The following is an 18,154-nucleotide window of genomic DNA, read 5'->3' on the forward strand; positions in this document are numbered from 1 at the left end:
ACGGGTAGTGATGAGAGTGAGACAAGGCAGTGTGTGGAGGATACGGAGTTAGGAAGGGGGAAGCGTGTGAAGTTTCCGTCGACAAAGCTGAAAGACTGTGTGATACATACAATACGGGAAAAATATAGTACTTCCGACAAAACACCTACGGCGTCACCACCCTCAGGTACTCCTTATCCTATCACATATTTTGTTAATTATGAGCGTTTTTCGTCAAAGCACAGGCATTATATAGCAGCATTGCAAGAAGGGCAAGTTCCTAAGAGTTTTAAACAAGCGATGCAACATGAGGGGTGGCGTCAGGCAATGGCTGCTGAAATCGACGCGTTGGAGGAACAGGGGACATGGACGTTGGAAAATTTGCCGGAAGGGAAGAAAGCACTGGGGAGTAAATGGGTGTATACTTAGAAGCGTGATGAGGATGGAAATTTGTTGAGACTGAAAGCTCAATTGGTATGTTTAGGGAATCATCAGGAGGAAGGGTTGGATTATAATGAGACATTTGCTCCCGTCGCGAAGATGGCGACAGTTCGAACTTTCCTAGCTGTCGCAGCTGTCAAACAGTGGGACGTGCATCAGATGGACGTCCACAATGCGTTCTTGCACGGTGACTTGGAGGAAGAGATCTATATGAAGATTCCTCCTGGATTCAAGAAGAATCACTTTGACAAAGTGTGTCGAATGAGAAAGTCGTTGTATGGGTTGAAACAAGCACCTAGATGTTGGTTCCAGAAGTTGTCGACGGCATTGACGCACTATGGATTTCGACAGTCGCTGTCCGATTATTCGCTCTTTACTCTGTCTAAAGGTACGTTGCAGCTGAGTGTGCTCATTTATGTGGACGACATGATTATCGCAGGCAATAACAAGTTTGCGCTTGAGAGTTTTAAGGCATACTTGAAGGAGTGTTTTAAAATGAAAGACCTCGGGGCTCTGAAGTACTTCCTTGGGTTATGAGAATGAAGGTGGGATACAATTGGAATTATAATTGTAGGATGAGGGTAGGTTTCCAAATGGAACGAACAAAAGGTAACACCAATTCGGAAAACATGAAGAATTTTCAGGAACGGTTGGAGTATTACTTATCGTGTAAAGAATATTTAATTTTTGTACACAAATACTACTCCATGGCCTTGTTTGACAATTGGCTACATTGTTAAATGTAACATATTGATTGATTGTATTAGTTGATTTGATTAACTGGTTGAATTAGTTGTTACTCCATAGTTGTTAACGGTTTGTATTAGGTGGTTTGACTAATTGATTTGAATTAGATGTTTATGTAATTTTTTTGCTACTAATTGATTAAATTTAAATGACTATTAAAACATGGATTTTTTGGATAAAACCACATTTTAAAGTTCAACTTTTTGAAATAACCACCTTATATGTTTTTTTTTAAAAAAAATCACCTTAAACTTCCAAAGTTTAAGAAATCACCACCTTCTGTTAACTTCCGTCAAATGTTTTGTCTGTGGGGCCCACATCCAACGGCCAAACATTCGGAAGTTAACGGAAGGTGGTGATTTCTTAAACTTTGGAAGTTTAAGGTGATTTTTTTTTTAAAAAAAACATATAAGGTGGTTATTTCAAAAAGTTGAACTTTAAAATGTGGTTTTATCCAAATAATCCTTAAAACATTTACATTAAGTGATATGTGTGGATAATGGTTGTAATTTTAAACAATAAAAATACAAGTATGATAAAGTTGTCATTTTATATGCACTTTTCAAACATCTACGTAGTAATGCAAAAAGTTTTTTTATTTAATTTTTTTTATCCGAAAACTCTCTTTTGAACCTTTGATAATCAAACACTTCTATTATTTTTAAAATAGCCCACATCTAAATTAATTAACCTAACATTTTTTTTTATTGAAACCTTCAATAACCAAACACCGTGCATATACAATTTTATAATCTTTTAACCATATATACTGTGACATAAGAAGTGAGCTTCATCTAACAAATAAACTGAATTTGTGTTTTTAAGTTTACAATTTTACCGATTTCAAGGTGAAAACAACAAGAGCAAAGACATTACTAAGTTTATTACCCCAAAAAAAAAAGACATTACTAAAGTCGAAGAAAGAAAGAAAAAATGGAATAGAGGAGGTCATAGTAGACTAGTGTAAATGGACCCACACATGGATCTTCGACTTTGACAGAGACGTTAGTCTCCTTTTCCCTCTAATTCTCTCTCTCTCTTCTCTCTCTCTCTTCTCTCTCTGTAACTCTCACTTAGCAAGCTCAACTTCTTTTGTCTTTCTCTACTTTCATCTACTTTGTCAATTTATTTTACTTTTCTTTTAATTAAATTAAAAGATACACTTTGTTTGCTTTTGCACAACTGCACTTACTTAAACCTCTACGGAGTATTTCAGAGAGAAAAAAATAGTGCTTTGTCACACTTTGAAGACAAAGCCTTCAGTTTCACATCTCACTTCCAAAATGCCTTGATTCTCTACTCTTCTAATTTTACCAATTTTTCTTCCTCTTTTATTCTAAAAAAAGGGAGTTTTTTATTTTTATGTTCAACCTGCTCTTTTTTCTTAAATTAGTAATAAAATGTGTAGAGATTTCAAAGCTTTCAGCATAATTTCATCTGGGTATTTGATTATCTGAATTGGGTTGTCTTATTTTTATTATTTTCGAGGAAAATTTGAGCTGATTTTGTTTGAAAATGGAGATAGAATTAGCAAACAAAGTTGCAGTAGAAAGTGGGCATAGAGTTTTATCTCTCCTTTGTGAGAAACAAGATTCCCATAAATTAAATTTAATGGCAGAAACTGGTGATGCAGTTTGCAAATTCAACAGAGTAATTTCTCTTGTTGGTAAAAAAGGTTTTGGTCATGCTAGAATGAGAAGGTTAAAGAATTTACCTTCATCTTTACCTGAAAATATGTTATTGGAAACCCCACATTTACGGCCTGAATCTGCAGGAAAACCCATAGAATTGCTACCTTCCTCTGAAAATTTCAAAAACTCAGTTTCAGAAATTGACCAAAAAGTTGTGAATTTACCTCAAATTGGCCAGAAAGTGTTTGCAGAAAAGGGTTCAATTGATTTTACTTTATCAGTGAAGCTTCCTGTTCAAAATTGTACCCACCAAAATTTACCACAAAATCTTGAGTTTTTACAGCAACAGCAGCGGCAACAGTTTCAGCAGCAGATGTTGCAGAGAGTGCAACTTGAGCAGCATATGAAATACCAAGCTGAAATGATGAACAATTCTTCTAGGAGTGGTGGAAATGGAATAAATTTGAAGTTTGATGGGTCTAGTATTTGTACTCAAACCATGTCATCTAATAGGTCCTTTGTATCTTCCTTGAGTATGGATGGGAGTGTGACGAATCTAAGCCAGAATTCGTTCCAGTTGTTCGGTTTACCTCAGTCGTCTGATCCGAATTCGCAGCATCTAATTAGGAAGAGGTGTCTTGTTAAGGATGAAGGTGGGAGTTTGAAATGTGGGAGTGGTTCTAAATGTCATTGTTCAAAGAGGAGGTTTGCAATCTTTATTTTTATTTTTATGATCAAGTGGTTCTAATTGGCTGTTTATGGATTTCGTTTCGAATAATCTGTTGTTCTTTTATGCAGGAAATTGAGAGTTAAGAGATCCATTAAGGTGCCTGCAATAAGTAACAAGAATGCAGACATTCCTCCTGATGATTTTTCATGGAGAAAGTATGGGCAGAAACCAATTAAGGGGTCACCACATCCAAGGTAGACTTATATTTTGCACTTTCCAGTTTCCATGTATATCATGTTTGTTCCAATTTAGGCTCAATTAATAGTCAATTATAATTAATGGCAAAGTTTAAGTAGATTTCTAATTTTGATCTTACTTCCTAATTATGCTTTCATCGTAAGTCTAATTGCCAAACAATACCCGATTGCCTAAATTATAAGATGTCTTTGTCAATTGTTTGGTCTAGAGTATGTCACTTGTTGAGGGTTAGCAATAGATCTTTTGATTCTTCAGAAGTTGGAATGAAATTGTGCCAAGCAGGTCAAGTTCTTAACTGGTAGATGTTGTGTTTTTATTTTTGTTATTTGAAGCAGAATGAAAATTGGTTATGATAATTGCAGGGGATACTATAAGTGCAGTAGTGTGAGAGGCTGCCCAGCAAGGAAACATGTAGAGAGGTGCTTAGAGGAACCTTCAATGCTGATAGTCACATACGAGGGTGAGCATAACCATGCCAAGTTCATAGCTTCTCATTCTTGGCAGACTTGAAATATCAGTTGAACTTGTTTGGAAAATCCCGGCGTAGATACAGCAGAGCCATACCTACCAATTTGTGGTTTGTGGTTTGTGGTTTTGCTTTGCTCTTGTGTATATTAATTAGTATTAAATTATTAATATGGGGTTAAATTATTACAAGGCTGTTTAGTGAAGGTTTTTAGTTATGGTTTGTAAGGTTTGAGCCACAGACCACAGAGCTAGACAGGAATACCCTTATAGTTTAAATGGTTTAGAAATTGGATTTCCTGTAAACTTTCTCTCTTTTCTACTGTAAGTCCTGATTAAACATCAGTATCAATTTCATCTCAATGCGACCCTATTAAGTGGCTGGGGTCTGCATTGAAGATTTTGCTGTATTTTCGATCATACTTGAGAGTACATGTAACCATGTATGTACATTGTGCAGTAGCTATGTTGGCGAATGAAAGAGACTAGTCTGTAGTCAGTACGCGAGAGAGTAACAACACTAGCAAGGTGGCACTGTTTACTTGTTAGTGCATAATGAATTTATAAGCATGAGAATCTCATTCCAGCATTGGGTTACGTTGCTTTTTCAGGGGGCTTTATTTATTGCGCACATACCAAATATTCTTACGCTGTGCTTTTGCTGCATTTGAGAATTGACTTCCTTTTTAAACACACACATATTCTACCCAGAATGCAAATGCAAATACTTGTTCTGTTTTTTAATACTCCAAATTAAAACAGAATTACATAGAGTAAGTCAATTTGTAAAATTTGGAATCAATTAGAAACTGGATAGAAAATCAATTAAGACTACAAGCTGGATCAATATCCATAAGTTCCAACCAATATTTAGCCTTTGTCTTGAATGTCTTGATGTTGTTGTTCATCTCTTTTCTGGATTGTCATCTTTATGCTTTCTTCTTCTTCTTCTTCTTCTTCTTCTTCTTCTTTGATTCAATCAACTCATGTTTCCCTACTCGGAATCTCTATACATAACCAACATAATAATACTTGATGTTCAAGCTAATGATTTAGGAAACCTATTCGATTCGAATTACAATTTATGAAATAATATCCCCATTATCCTTTTAATTACTTGCTCCCCAAGTTGGACTACGTACTTACAAACACGGTTTGTTTTCCTGATTTCCTAATCAATCACCTTCAATCTCATAATTAATTTAGGAAACAAAGTGTACGGGCAGCCCTACCGGCAAGCCGGTAGGACATCCCATATCACAAATAAAGATACAAAAGAAGCAATGCAGGTCAAGACCACAGTCGGTAATTGGGTCTGACTACCTAGAGTCGGCATTTTTTTGCCGACACCCACTTCACGGGTCTCGAAGGAGGATCCGAGACCAAAGGGTAATAACCCGTATCTTCCGTACAAAGGACCCGTCAATAAATATATACCCCCATTCAATGCAAAAGGTACATAATCAAACCCAATCATTAATTCTTATAAGCATCTATTATAGAGAAATCAGCATAATCTGACTTAAGCATCGGATGGGTAATTCTCGGATCACCCCCGAGGTTAGTTAACCATCTCATTGTGCAGGATACAGCAACAACGAGCATTAGAGACAAGTCAACCCTACCCTGTTCCAAATCCGCAACTAGAACAATTGGCGCTAGAAGGAGGGGAATCCCCACCTGAAAACAAACCTACAGTTGTAAAAAAACAAAAAATGGAAGGTACTCAGTCGGATTCAAACAAAAAGAGCAAAAAACACACCTCGAAAACAACCCCACAAAGCACACAGGCGGCTGCCAAACCAACCCCACCTCTAAAACCCATGCAGTCAGCGGGAGAACCGATTATAACGCCCGTTGAATCACAACCCAACCCCCATCTAGGAAGCCAATTGGGTGTTAGTAAAACCCCAAAATCGGTAGGCAACAAGAACAATGACACACCACTTCAGTTCCTGGGTACACGGACGACGACTCCGAGGCAGAACCTGAATTAAGCCCGATAAGAAACTCTATCCAAATACCATCAGAACTCACCGGCCAGTTCTCAGAGGAACAGTTGGCCACAACACAAGCGGTGATGACAGCAATGTCGGCCTTGAAATCAGGAAGGAAAACCAACACAGAACCTACACCCATGGAAATTCCAGTCCGTAACCAAGCAGCGGAAACCCCCGTCGGCCAAAAGAGGAAAATATTTCCAATAAGAAATCTATTTGGAGGTCATGATGTAGAACAACCCGAACCCCAACACAATAGGCATAATGTGGTCGCCCTGCGCAACCAGCCTGAAAACATGGTCATAGAAGAAACGAGAGAGGCACCCTAGAGATATTCGTTGCGCCGCTATACCATTCAACCAGCAAACTCACCCCTGTGCATGGATATCCTAGAAGAACCAATGGAAAAGTGAAATTCCCGCTCTGCAAGTATGACAGGTCAACCGACACAGAAGTCCATTGCACTATGTTCGAACAACATATGATGTTATATACTGACTCTGACGCCATGTGGTGCAAAGTGTTCCCTTCCACGCTCCTGGGGGTAGTGTCTGGTTGGTACAAAGGGTTACCAAAAGGATCAGTGTACAATTACCGACAGTTGGAGGCAGAGTTCATGCTCCGGTTCATCAGTCAGCGGCAGAGAAAAAAAACATTCAGGGAGCTAATGGCGATCACACAATGAAACGGAGAATCCCTGAGGTATTACCTCACCAGGTTCAACAATGAGTCAACAATCATACCCAATTTACAGCAAGAGATAGCCATCGTGGCCCTAATGAGGGGAATGAACAACTGCGAATTCAAGAAATACCTGGTAAGGAAGTCATTTACAGATTTGGGCAGCACGCTGGTAAAGGCCCATGAATACATCAAACGCGATGAACTCATGTCAATCCCAATCCATTCCCAACCAGCCATCAAAAAAACCATGTTCAAAGACCTGCCCAACCGAACATACAACTACAGCACGGAGGGTACAGGAGAGATAACCAGAGAAAAGAACACCAGGGGAAAGGGTATCAAAAACAGTCAGGGCAGGCCTATAAAACGAGTCATTTCAAGGGCGGGTCGTCCCCAAACTTAAATAAAATGGGTTGGTTCGGGTCATAAACAAGTCATATTCAGTCAGGACGATTCATGTCCCATTTAGCATAACCCAACCCCGCTCCGACCTTTTTAAAAAAGAAAATGAGTATACGAGTCACAACCTAAAACTACTTCGTACTCTGTATTAATATTCATACTTCCCACTGCACGTCATCCATTTAAAAAGCATCCTCATTCGAAACAATGGTTGAACGTCATTTTACTTTCAATCAATTTAGAAATCAAGCAAAAAGTTTGCTCTCCTTGTGTGACTAACGTACAAATTACATCACAAAGTAAACATATATAAAAAAAATCAAACAAGCGTAACAAATCAAAATCAACACAAAAATGATAAAATTTTAGGAGCATTAATATCATACATAATCACAAAATTAACCAATTTCAATCATTAATCTCACAAAAAATCACTAAATTAACAAGTATCTATTAACTCAAATCTAAAGACGGACAAACTGAACCAAATAAAACCCCCAAAACAATTGACAAATAATATTACGTATTAACATGATCATAACTCTTATAATTTATTTTTGATTTATTTTATTAGCTTGAATAGTCAACCTTGAGTTAAATGTGAGTTAAACTACCAGAAATCTAACCTTAAGTCCCAATTATTAACCCAAAAAAATAATTAAACTTCTAATTGGGTGAATTTTTTTTGTAAAACTTAGACTCCAATAATGGGATTAACTCTCATAGTGATTGTTAACGAAGTACATATGTTTTATTCCCTTAGAAGTTTGGACTAGTTCTCATCTATAACATGCTCCATCCGTGAAATAAACTTGTATTGATCATGTGCCATACACGGCTTTTGTTATGTTTTAAAAGTGAGTTTAACTTTTCAGTTCATCATAAAATAGTAAATGTATTCCATTTATGTGAGGGGGTCAAAAAAGAGGCGAGTTTCCAAATTAATGGCCCAACGACTTCCCTCGCGGATGTGGCAATCATATTAACTAAAATGGGGACTAACTATGGGTAATACCCCAATTTTTAAAACTCGATTAATTATGCTTAATTATTTTTATTTAGCTTAAAATAGTTTTAAATCCTAATTTCAAACTTTATTTTAATTAACGAAGTTTTATTTCGCTTGAATTTTAATATTGTTACACGATTTATTATTTTTCAAATTTTATAACTTAATTTCAAATTTACAAGCTTAAGCTACCTCTTTGAATCCTAATTATTTCGTAATTTATAAAAGATTTTAAACATTTATATAAATTTTATTTTTAAAACTAAATTTTGTTTTATTGGCACTTTATAAAAAAAATTATTGTGGAAATTAATTTTACTCAAGGTCATTTTCCATTTCCATTTGATATCCAAGAATAGCAATGAAATTCTAAAAATTGTCCCACGTTATAGATTTACCAAAATGCCCTTTTGACCCATTGAAACCAAGTCAACCTTTCTTTTCTCCTCTTCTCTGTCGTGTAATTTGGGCTACTGACAACCATGGTGCTTTCCATCTATTCTACTAGTCTTATATGCACGCGATGCGTGCGAGATAATATCAGAACTTTAACTGTTTATTGCAACTAATCACCCAAAAAAATATGCCACAAAAGTTGTTCATAAAATTCATCTAAAGAAAATTTACGCATATCTAAAACAGGATTACAGGCATGTCAAACTAATACAGCTTCAATGGGCCAATAACTTCAATGGGCCAATTCCTAGCAAATGGAGAAGCCTTGAATTGAACCCCCCTTAGTCAGCAAGAACGTAACGGTATATTCTGGTATGCAAACTTGAGAGTGGTAAAAGATGGAGTAATAAATACATGGAAGCTTAGAAGATGAATAACTCAATATCATGTGATAAGTTTTCCTAGAGTTTGAGTTTGTTTTCTCACCTTAGTTTTTGCTTTCCGGGAATGATCGAAGGAGTGAACTAAAACCATTGAATCATTTAGTAGCATATTGCATAATATTCTATACTGCAGTCTGCAAAATATCCATTGTTCTTTAATGATATTGTGATTCTGTGAGCCTGCAAGGCATCATAATCTTAACCAATGTTGTTCATTCCCTTAGACAGAGTAGAAAGAACTTCTTAGTTCTTACCGATATTAGATTGACTACCTGTTGGCTACAAACACATCAAAAACTTCACATCTGCACAAATAACACATACATATACTTCGTGTATGACAATGTAGTTCAGCCAACATGCGATTTTTTGAAAGTCCTAATATTTTCACATGCAAATTGATGTCAGTCTTAGTTCTTACTGCATTAAGATGACATTAACCTTTGGAGTTTGGACTGCAGTACATGTACATTAGGTGTATACACCAGATTTTTCTCCCCACTGCAGTTTAATTACACAGTTTAAACTTTTTCCTTCTTCAATTTTTTTTTTTAAGTTAATACAATCCAATTCAAGAAAGAAAGATTTAGCCTTGTCTATACCTTCAGCCAGTTCTCAAGTACACCGATATTTACCTCAAACAATAATAGACTGATTGTTACAGTCCTGATATGCTTTAAGGGAGTAATATAACTGTGGCACAATGGAAGTCTTAAATAAACAGAAAATTGGCTACCGACGCAGGTAAGATTTATCAGAATGAGTTCAATCATGGAAATTATGAAGAGTCACTTACATAACTGAAATTGACAGCAGCAGCAAGACACAAATTTGTTCAGGGAGTGTAAAAGTAACTTTCACCAGTGATGAATCGATGATGGCACCAATAACTTCAATGGGCCAATTCCTAGCAAACAGTGAAGGCTTGAATTGAACCTCCTTAATCAGCGAGAACGATATATTCTGAGATGCAAACCTGAGATTAAACATAATGGTTTCAGAAATGAGGTTGCAAAATAAAAAAAAATAAAAAAAAACTTAAAACAGAGTAATATTTTTTTAACTGGCAGGCATGCCGAAACTAAATCACATCCCAATACAAAATCAAAAACAAAACCCACATCAAAAAGCATACAAAATTCAGAAAAAAAGAATAAAAAAAACTCAAAAACGTAAAAGAAAAGTTAAAAACAGTTCATTGAACAAAGCTATTCAGTCAAAATAATAGACTTTGACAGAACATTTGAGACTTGGCAAGCAACACCATAAAACTAATAGGCTAATCTAGAATCAGAAATCATCCTCCTCTCCGGAAAAAAAAAACAAACAATTAAAGTCCATGTAAAAAGAGTAAGATATTTTTTTCAAAAAATGACATGCGTGTCTAAAAATCCCCCTAGAGTTGATAACCAAACCCAATCCTCGGGTTTATGATAGTATGATCTAGTGCTATTGCAAACATAATAGACTTAGATGAAACAATTAATTATTTAACTAAGCTTGAAAGCTTAGAAGCAATACAAACTTGAGGAGCTCATTTCCTCACATAAAACAATCAGTATAACCAATCTGTAGTGAATCACATAAATGCATAAACAGAAAAGGCAAGTGGGTACATCAAAGATGAAGCTGCAAGCAAATCATAGAAAAGCATTCTAAGACTGACATCCACTTACTTTTGGAGGGGGTCGCCATTTGGCAACAGGAATCTGCAATAACCTGTTTAATTTGAATCCTCTAACCTTCCATATATAAATTTGAAACCTCCACTACAACAAAATAAGCTTTTAATAGCGCTTTTTTCAATGAAAGACAGCGCTTTTAAAGCGCTGTTAATTAGCAGCGCTGTTAAAAAAATGACAGCGCTTTTAAAAAGCGCTGTCATTATTACCTCATTTAGCAGCATTCAATATATAAGCGCTATTAAAGCTTCAGTATGGCGGGAAATTTTATGATTAATTTAATTTAAATTAATTAATAGCGTGTAACTAAAAAGCGCTGTTTTTTAAGTGCATTTTTTAATTTTTGGTCGGGCTCTTTTTTAATTTTAATTTTTAATTATTAAATACCTGTAATAAAATATAAAAACATTTTAGAGCCTACACAAAGTAATAAAATTGAATATATATATAAGATCCAACTTCATTTCTATCATATCAAATAAACGTCTCAATGTCTCGTGCATAACTTAAAATCATATATGCCTAAATACATGTAGAATAAAAACACACTAGAAAACAGAAAGAAGTATCTTTGTCATATAGTACTTCTTTTAATTTCAAACCAATAAAATAAAATTAAAACGTTCTAGAGAAATTCTAGTCGAAAAACATAATTAATACATCACAATATTCACACGAGAAGAACATGACGCGTCCATTGAGCTCTGACTTCATCAATTTGTCCTTGATCGTAATTCGGAATATTGCAATCATGAAAGTACTACAAAATGATAAAATTAACATAATTAGTGACAATGCATATAATAATGTCTAGGCTTAATTGAACAAAGAAAAATACATACATCTTCAAATATTCGAGTTTGCTTATGGTCGATGATCTCTTTCATGTATCTCATGATCCATGACATTCTTTTGCCAAGGACACTACACAGGAAAAATACAATCAATTACTTTTGAAAACTTTAAAAAACAAATAAAAATTGCAATAAACATAAATCATAGGACATACTTGTATCTGTATCCACTTGGTAGAACATGAGATTATAAGCAGCTCCTGCCGAGGTTGTTTTCGTGACAACACCAACAGACTTTATCATCTCAACACTCAAAGGGAATATCAGATAAGACCGTGGAATATATTGGAAGAAAACAATCAATTGGAGTGCATTATAGGTGCTTCAATTCTTGATTTAGACAGCTTAATTGCTGGAATTATAAACCATATCACAATCTGCAGGGAAAAAACATAACAATTTTCTTTCCATATCAACCAGTAGACATTAAAATGTTAATGTTTGGTAAAAAAAACTAAGAATTAGTTGTACCTGAGGAAGAGGTAAAGCTGCAATGAGATCAATGAAGAAACCTGATCTGATATACCTCCTAGCAATCTCCTTCCTATCTAATACAAGTTCACCTCTTCCAAAGACGCGAGAGCTAGGTGCTACAAAAGCTGTACGGAACCTCACAAAGACATGTAACATGTATAAAAAAATCAGCAAGTGATATTTCATTCAACCGTATTCTAATAGAAGCCTGTACCATAGAAACTAAAGAGGATCATTAGCGAGTTTTCCCAGAGACCTAGACACTGGTTAAGATTCTTTAGGAACACTTGAGATCATACATAGCCCACATAAACACATTGGACCAGGGATTCAATGCACTGTTTTTCAGAAAATGAGTGAATATTGAACTTTCAGAAAGTACCCAAATTTGTAAACTTAACCAATGCCGATTACTGATGAAACAGGTGCCGGACAGGAATTAATACCCACTTGCACCTGTTTCAACTCCACCTTTTGAACAACAATTTTCATCCTCACAACTCGATGTTTAGTGCATTAACCATTTAATTCATTCTGCATAACAAGAACGAAGACTAAAACAAGGCAACCAATCAAATTTTATTCACATAAAAGAAAAAGCTACAAGAACACGTATTGTATAAACAGATTACAGACTACAGACTGCAGTAATACATTTGATCCATACACTATCAGACCCTGTCAACGTCACATCATCACTAGCTAGTCAGAAATCAGTAATTCTGTTTCAATTTTTTAACTACATTCTCCTGATAATTCCTATTGTACTGTATGTAGGGTTCTGCACACCCTAGTACTCCCTACTCTCTGCAGCCTACTCTTGCTCTCTCTCTCCTTTCCTTATGCCTTCTGAAAATGTACTTTTCACTCTTTTTCTAATTGTTTTTTATTTGAATAATTTCTGTTACTCTGGCCTCATCTTATAAATATGATCCTGATGTTTAAAGTCTTAGTCTTAACCTGAGCAGTGACTAGATACAAGATCGATACTATACACCTATTGGGGAGGGAAAAAGATATGTGTCTCATACGTGACAGATACTATACACATATACTGCACATAACCCTCGATCTTTCAAGATCAAGGCACTCTATTCTTCATTGTTATGGGGCAATCAAGTTTAACAAGCTAGAATCATTTGTAAATGAATACCTTGGTTGAAATCTTGCACCGAGGAAGCAAGAAAGAGCTCACGCTCTAACTGCTCATTAGAGTAATTTGAAGGTTGTGCAGGCTCTTCAGGTGATACTATCTCTGGTATCGGTCCATACAAGTTCTCCATCATGCTAGGGTTGAAGAACACAACAACTGAGACCCGTGGTTCATGCCAAGGATTAGCATACGCTCGGTGTTCTACACTCGTGTACTTATCATTCGAGAGGAGCTGAATATAAAACATGACCAATCAACTTTAACAAACTGAAACTAGTTATATAAGAGAAAATATAGGAATATGTTTTTATACCTGAAGCAAGTCGCCAACATTGATAACAAGTGCACCTTGGATTGGCTTGACATTAACCCATTTCCCCTCATGTTTAACTTGCAACACACCAACTTGATCCTGCAGTAACAGTGTGAGAATGCCAGGATCGATATGGGACGCGATCCCTACTTCCCAACTGTCTTCTTGGGCTCGGGACAACATGGATAATAGTGGCCAGCCATAACTCTGCCTCCTGAACATGACATCTCTTTCAACTTATTAGCCTCTACTCCCAATCCTTGAGAGAATAGCCCAAGAGTGTCTCACCTAGCTGTTTAACTTCCTTATCCCACTCACTGCCAGAATATAGAATTGGAACAACATCATCTATCAGAATTATTCTCTCCAGAGGATTAATCAGATCAGCTTGTAATTAAGGTTTGAATGTGACTGCACAAAAATATGAGCCAACGGACTCAGGACTTGCAATAATAAGAAAAAAAAAACCAAATTAAGCTAGAAAGCTACTTCGTGGCACATGGAAATAGTTCATGAAAGCCATGTCTACACGCTAGCTTATATAATTAAATCTATAGACAGTGATACACTGGTTAATAACATTAAAGCTATACCAAAACCAACCTATCCAACTTCACTAAGCAACGCATACGCGTTCACCTTCTTTACTACAAATTCAGGTGGAGCACACCAAGGACGAGGGCCCTAATTAGTACAAGGAACCACTAGAGACCATAAATTTAGGAATTATATCCCAAAATTATCAGCAATACAGGAAATTATGAAGTATATATTAATTTTTTTAATCAAATATAGGATTAATCATAATCAAATTCACAGCTTCCATAAAAACGCTATTTACAAGAAATTAATGTGTTATACCATCAGTTCGAAAAGTAGGAGGATCTTTCTCCTTGAGCTCCATCAAAATCCTCTTAGACTGCATCCCCTTAAAACCAAAAAAATCAAAATAGACCAAGTTAGATCTTAGCTAAAATCATCGAATAAACTTGTCAAAATCTACAAATTATGGGAAAAAAGAACACCAAATTCAACAAAAGTAAACCAGCATATCGCAATTAAACTGCAATTAACAAATTCCAAATCGCAAACTCCTAATTGACAAACGTGTAAAACGAAAATCCCAATCCTAACGTCCATACCACAAATAAGAATATAACTCATTGAAATTTCAGCACAACTTACCAATAAGAAGAAGAACCGCAAAACTGCAAATGAAATCGACAAATTCTGGATTGAAGGGAACTCGGCTATTTTGGATTGAAGGGAACCCTAAATTTTTGATTGAGGGTTCGAATTGGGAATGAAAAGTGTAGTTTTGCGTTCTGGAGAAATTTCTGGGGAGATAGAGATGAACCGCATAGATCGTGGCCTCGGGTCGTGGGTGTGACCGACTGACTGGTGAATGGTTTTTGTGTGCGTTATTGTGTCTTATTTTTCTTTGGGTAAAGAGTTAAGGAGTACACCGAATGTTTCAACAACACATTAATAAAAAACGATGTATTATACTTTATTTGATTATAACAACATCATTTTTTCATAAATGCTGTGAATTAGATGCTGTTAATTTGGCAGCCTGACCTGATGTGCACGGCAGACAAGGTCTAAATCATGCTTCTGAAGGAACTCGGTAACCTTGTCAGCACCAAATGTATATGAAACTCCCCTATCATTCATACCCCAGCCTTGGACGTCTTTGCTAGGATCTGACCAGAGAAGGTCACACAGTAAACCCGTATCAGGCACATCATTAGGCCTCTACATATTCCGTACCTGATCCAAATTCTGTAGATCGGGTGAGAGACCTCCATAGAATTTTCTCATCGATGAGGGATGCAACTGGTATACAGTTAAAACTTTCAGTGAAGACTTTCCACAATCTAACATTAAGTCTTCTCTTGCATTCGTCATAAAATCCATAGATACGGTTTATGGAAGCACATTCGTGGTTTCCCCTCAAGAGGAAGAAATTTTCAGGGTACTTAATCTTATACGCAAGAAGAAGGCAAATTGTCTTCAGGCTTTGTTTGCCTCTGTCAATATAATCACCCAAAAATAAGTAATTTGCTTGAGGAGGAAATCCACCATACTCAAAAAGTCTTAGGAGATCAGAATATTGGCCATGTATGTCACCTGCGAGTCACATGCAAATATTCAGTCAGACATGAAATTCAACACTTTAGCAATCACAATAAATCAAAATGGAAACTATATGGTGTTCATTTCTGGAAGAATCGAAGATTTTTTTTTTGGCTTTTAGGTAATGATGAATGGCTTATTAAATTGTCGGTAGGTCTTAAGTGTTGTATTAGAACAGATGGGGAATACATATCAGATCATGTGTCAATGAGAAATAGTCTCTCTGTAAATGCTGAAGGCTTAACTATTCTTTCAAGATCGCAGCAAAAGACATCCCTATTCCCTAACAAGTATACAAGGCCTAAAACAGGTAACTCAACATGTAGCCCATACCAAGGTATACTGAAGGCACAATGGTACAAACAGGAATCTCAAATTCAAATGCCCTTATTATTCCTCTCTCTCTCTTCTTTGTTTCCTCGCCATTTTCTAAACTCCCTTTCACTTTTTTCCAATCATTATTCATCAAAGAACTTGTGAAAACTGGAAAATCTGAAGCTAAGATACTTTTGCGGATAAAATACCATCCACCTTGCTTGTAGTAACAGCACATAAAAATACTATCCACCTTTTAGATAAAACACCAGCCAATACACAATCAAGTGAAGAGCAGGAATCTCATGTCAGGTCATAACAAGGTAATATAGCTAAATTAGTTGAAGCTAGTGTAAACTGAATGTAAATTGAACCATTAAAACCCGCGCCTGACAACCTGCCATACACAATAAATAAACGCCTAAACGCAATGTAGGGTTGGTGGCTATTTGTGAACTACTCTGTAAATCATAAGTTTTCCTGTCTTGCTTGGTTATGTCATTTGGGTTGATTCACAGCTTCACTGGTAATAAGGCATGCCCTTGTTTTGATAAATTGTAACCACACAACAAGAAACGAAGAAATTGCAACAACAACAACAATAACAACGTTGTAATCCTCATCCCTAAAATAATATTTCTAAAATTCACAAAACTAGAGAGTTCTAATTAACCCCAAAATCCAGCATAACTAGGTGATAAACAAGCATATCAAATTGCTAAAAAAACTAGTAAAGTTACAATTGAAAATCCTGAAAAACGCAATTGAATTGCTAATTTAGAAGACACTTACAATTGATAATTCAATCACACCCAGCCGAGTAATATGTTGGCCAGATAATATGTCGCCGCTCAGAAACGTTCGCCGGAGAAGAATTGAAAATACAAAAACTCTGAATTCCGATTGAGGGGAACTCTGAAATTTTGGATTTAAGAAATTTTGTTTTGAGTAAACTTGGATTTGGATTGGGATTGAAATTCGATTGGGAACTCGTAACTGTGGACGTCGTGGTGGGAGAAGGAAGGAAGATGCAGAACGTGGGAAGGAAAGCGGTGCATAGGGTTTTGGTTCTTTAATTTGGTTTTGGCGGTTGGTGTCAATTTTTTTTACAATAGACTTTCTTTTTTCGTTTTGATAAATTAATAAGGTTATTAATCACAGCGTTTATCTTTAAACGCTGTATTATAGTAAGGTCATAATTAAGATTGCTTATTTTAACAGCAATATAAAATAAAGTGCTGTTATTTAATAAAAACAATAGCGCTTTTTGATAAGCGCTATAAATTCGGCGCTGTTAATTAGTGTTTTTGTTGTAGTGCTCTAAACTTGAACAGTTAATGCATTCAGTTCGTTTCTAGCTGTGACCTCCCAAGCTACTAATTCCTGTAGAGCCGATCTTAAATATCTTGCCTGCAATAGACAAACACGTGATTAATATTTTGAGATGCAAAGGAAACATACCGGAGAACAACTATGCAACATGAGGAAACAGTTCTGACTTCCTCAAAATACAGAAAAACTTATCATAAGTCTTGGATGTCTATGATTATTAAGTCTGAATTCCAATTAAGAAACAACATTTCACAATTTCAGTCCATGATTGATAGCTTCAAAGATAAATCCGTGACAATAATCTCAACCTAATTCTTCCAAATAAATATTTTGAAATTTTTCAACAGCAAAGAACGCGTAAATTGTGATGAAAATAGCTAAAATTAGCAAAATGATTATGATCAAACAAATTGAAATTACAGCAAAATATCAAATCATAGGAATTGAAATGGCTAATTCAATTAGGAAGGCAAAAATTTGAGCAGGTAACTTCAGCTCAAGAAATTAAACCCCCAAAATGCAGGGAAATCAAAGACTAATCAGCAAATTTCCAGAAATTGGGATTTATCAAAATGAAACAAAATACCCGAGCAATCGAGAATTCATATAAATCTCTATTATTTAATTCAATTTAATTTTCTCATTTTATTATGATTTTATACAAATCACACATTAACAAATGAATTCACCAAAAAAAAACTGAAAAAATAAAATCACTTGCGAAAATTTCCAGAATTTCAATCAACATTTCACTAGATAATATGAGA

The 18,154-nt window shown here is 35.7% G+C and overlaps 3 protein-coding genes across 3 annotated transcripts; 1 reads left to right on the forward strand and 2 right to left on the reverse strand.

Annotated features, from left to right (window-relative positions):
* The first annotated feature begins 2,253 nt into the window (after window positions 1-2,253).
* On the forward strand, window positions 2,254-4,767 carry LOC110775166 (probable WRKY transcription factor 74). Its single transcript, XM_021979772.2, has 3 exons — window positions 2,254-3,503; window positions 3,597-3,722; window positions 4,089-4,767. Exons 1-3 carry the CDS (start codon window positions 2,683-2,685, stop codon window positions 4,234-4,236), a joined length of 1,095 nt encoding a protein of 364 aa, XP_021835464.1. The 5' UTR covers window positions 2,254-2,682; the 3' UTR covers window positions 4,237-4,767.
* A 6,484-nt stretch (window positions 4,768-11,251) lies between these two features.
* On the reverse strand, window positions 11,252-15,065 carry LOC110775163 (1-aminocyclopropane-1-carboxylate oxidase homolog 12). The gene is made up of 8 exons (XM_021979768.2): window positions 14,787-15,065; window positions 14,463-14,529; window positions 13,602-14,012; window positions 13,289-13,520; window positions 12,133-12,260; window positions 11,817-12,038; window positions 11,650-11,731; window positions 11,252-11,567 (listed from the first exon to the last, which is right to left on the reverse strand). Exons 3-6 carry the CDS (start codon window positions 13,821-13,823, stop codon window positions 11,961-11,963), a joined length of 660 nt encoding a protein of 219 aa, XP_021835460.1. The 5' UTR covers window positions 13,824-14,012; window positions 14,463-14,529; window positions 14,787-15,065; the 3' UTR covers window positions 11,252-11,567; window positions 11,650-11,731; window positions 11,817-11,960.
* Window positions 13,849-16,293, reverse strand: LOC130471645 (serine/threonine-protein phosphatase PP1). Its single transcript, XM_056841892.1, has 5 exons — window positions 16,074-16,293; window positions 15,375-15,734; window positions 15,183-15,307; window positions 14,463-14,529; window positions 13,849-13,949 (listed from the first exon to the last, which is right to left on the reverse strand). The coding sequence occupies exons 1-5, from the start codon at window positions 16,291-16,293 to the stop codon at window positions 13,849-13,851; spliced, it is 873 nt and encodes a 290-aa protein (XP_056697870.1).
* Between the last annotated feature and the right edge of the window lie 1,861 nt (window positions 16,294-18,154).

The sequence above is a fragment of the Spinacia oleracea genome, chromosome 4, assembly GCF_020520425.1.
Source record: "Spinacia oleracea cultivar Varoflay chromosome 4, BTI_SOV_V1, whole genome shotgun sequence".
NCBI lineage: Eukaryota > Viridiplantae > Streptophyta > Magnoliopsida > Caryophyllales > Amaranthaceae > Spinacia > Spinacia oleracea.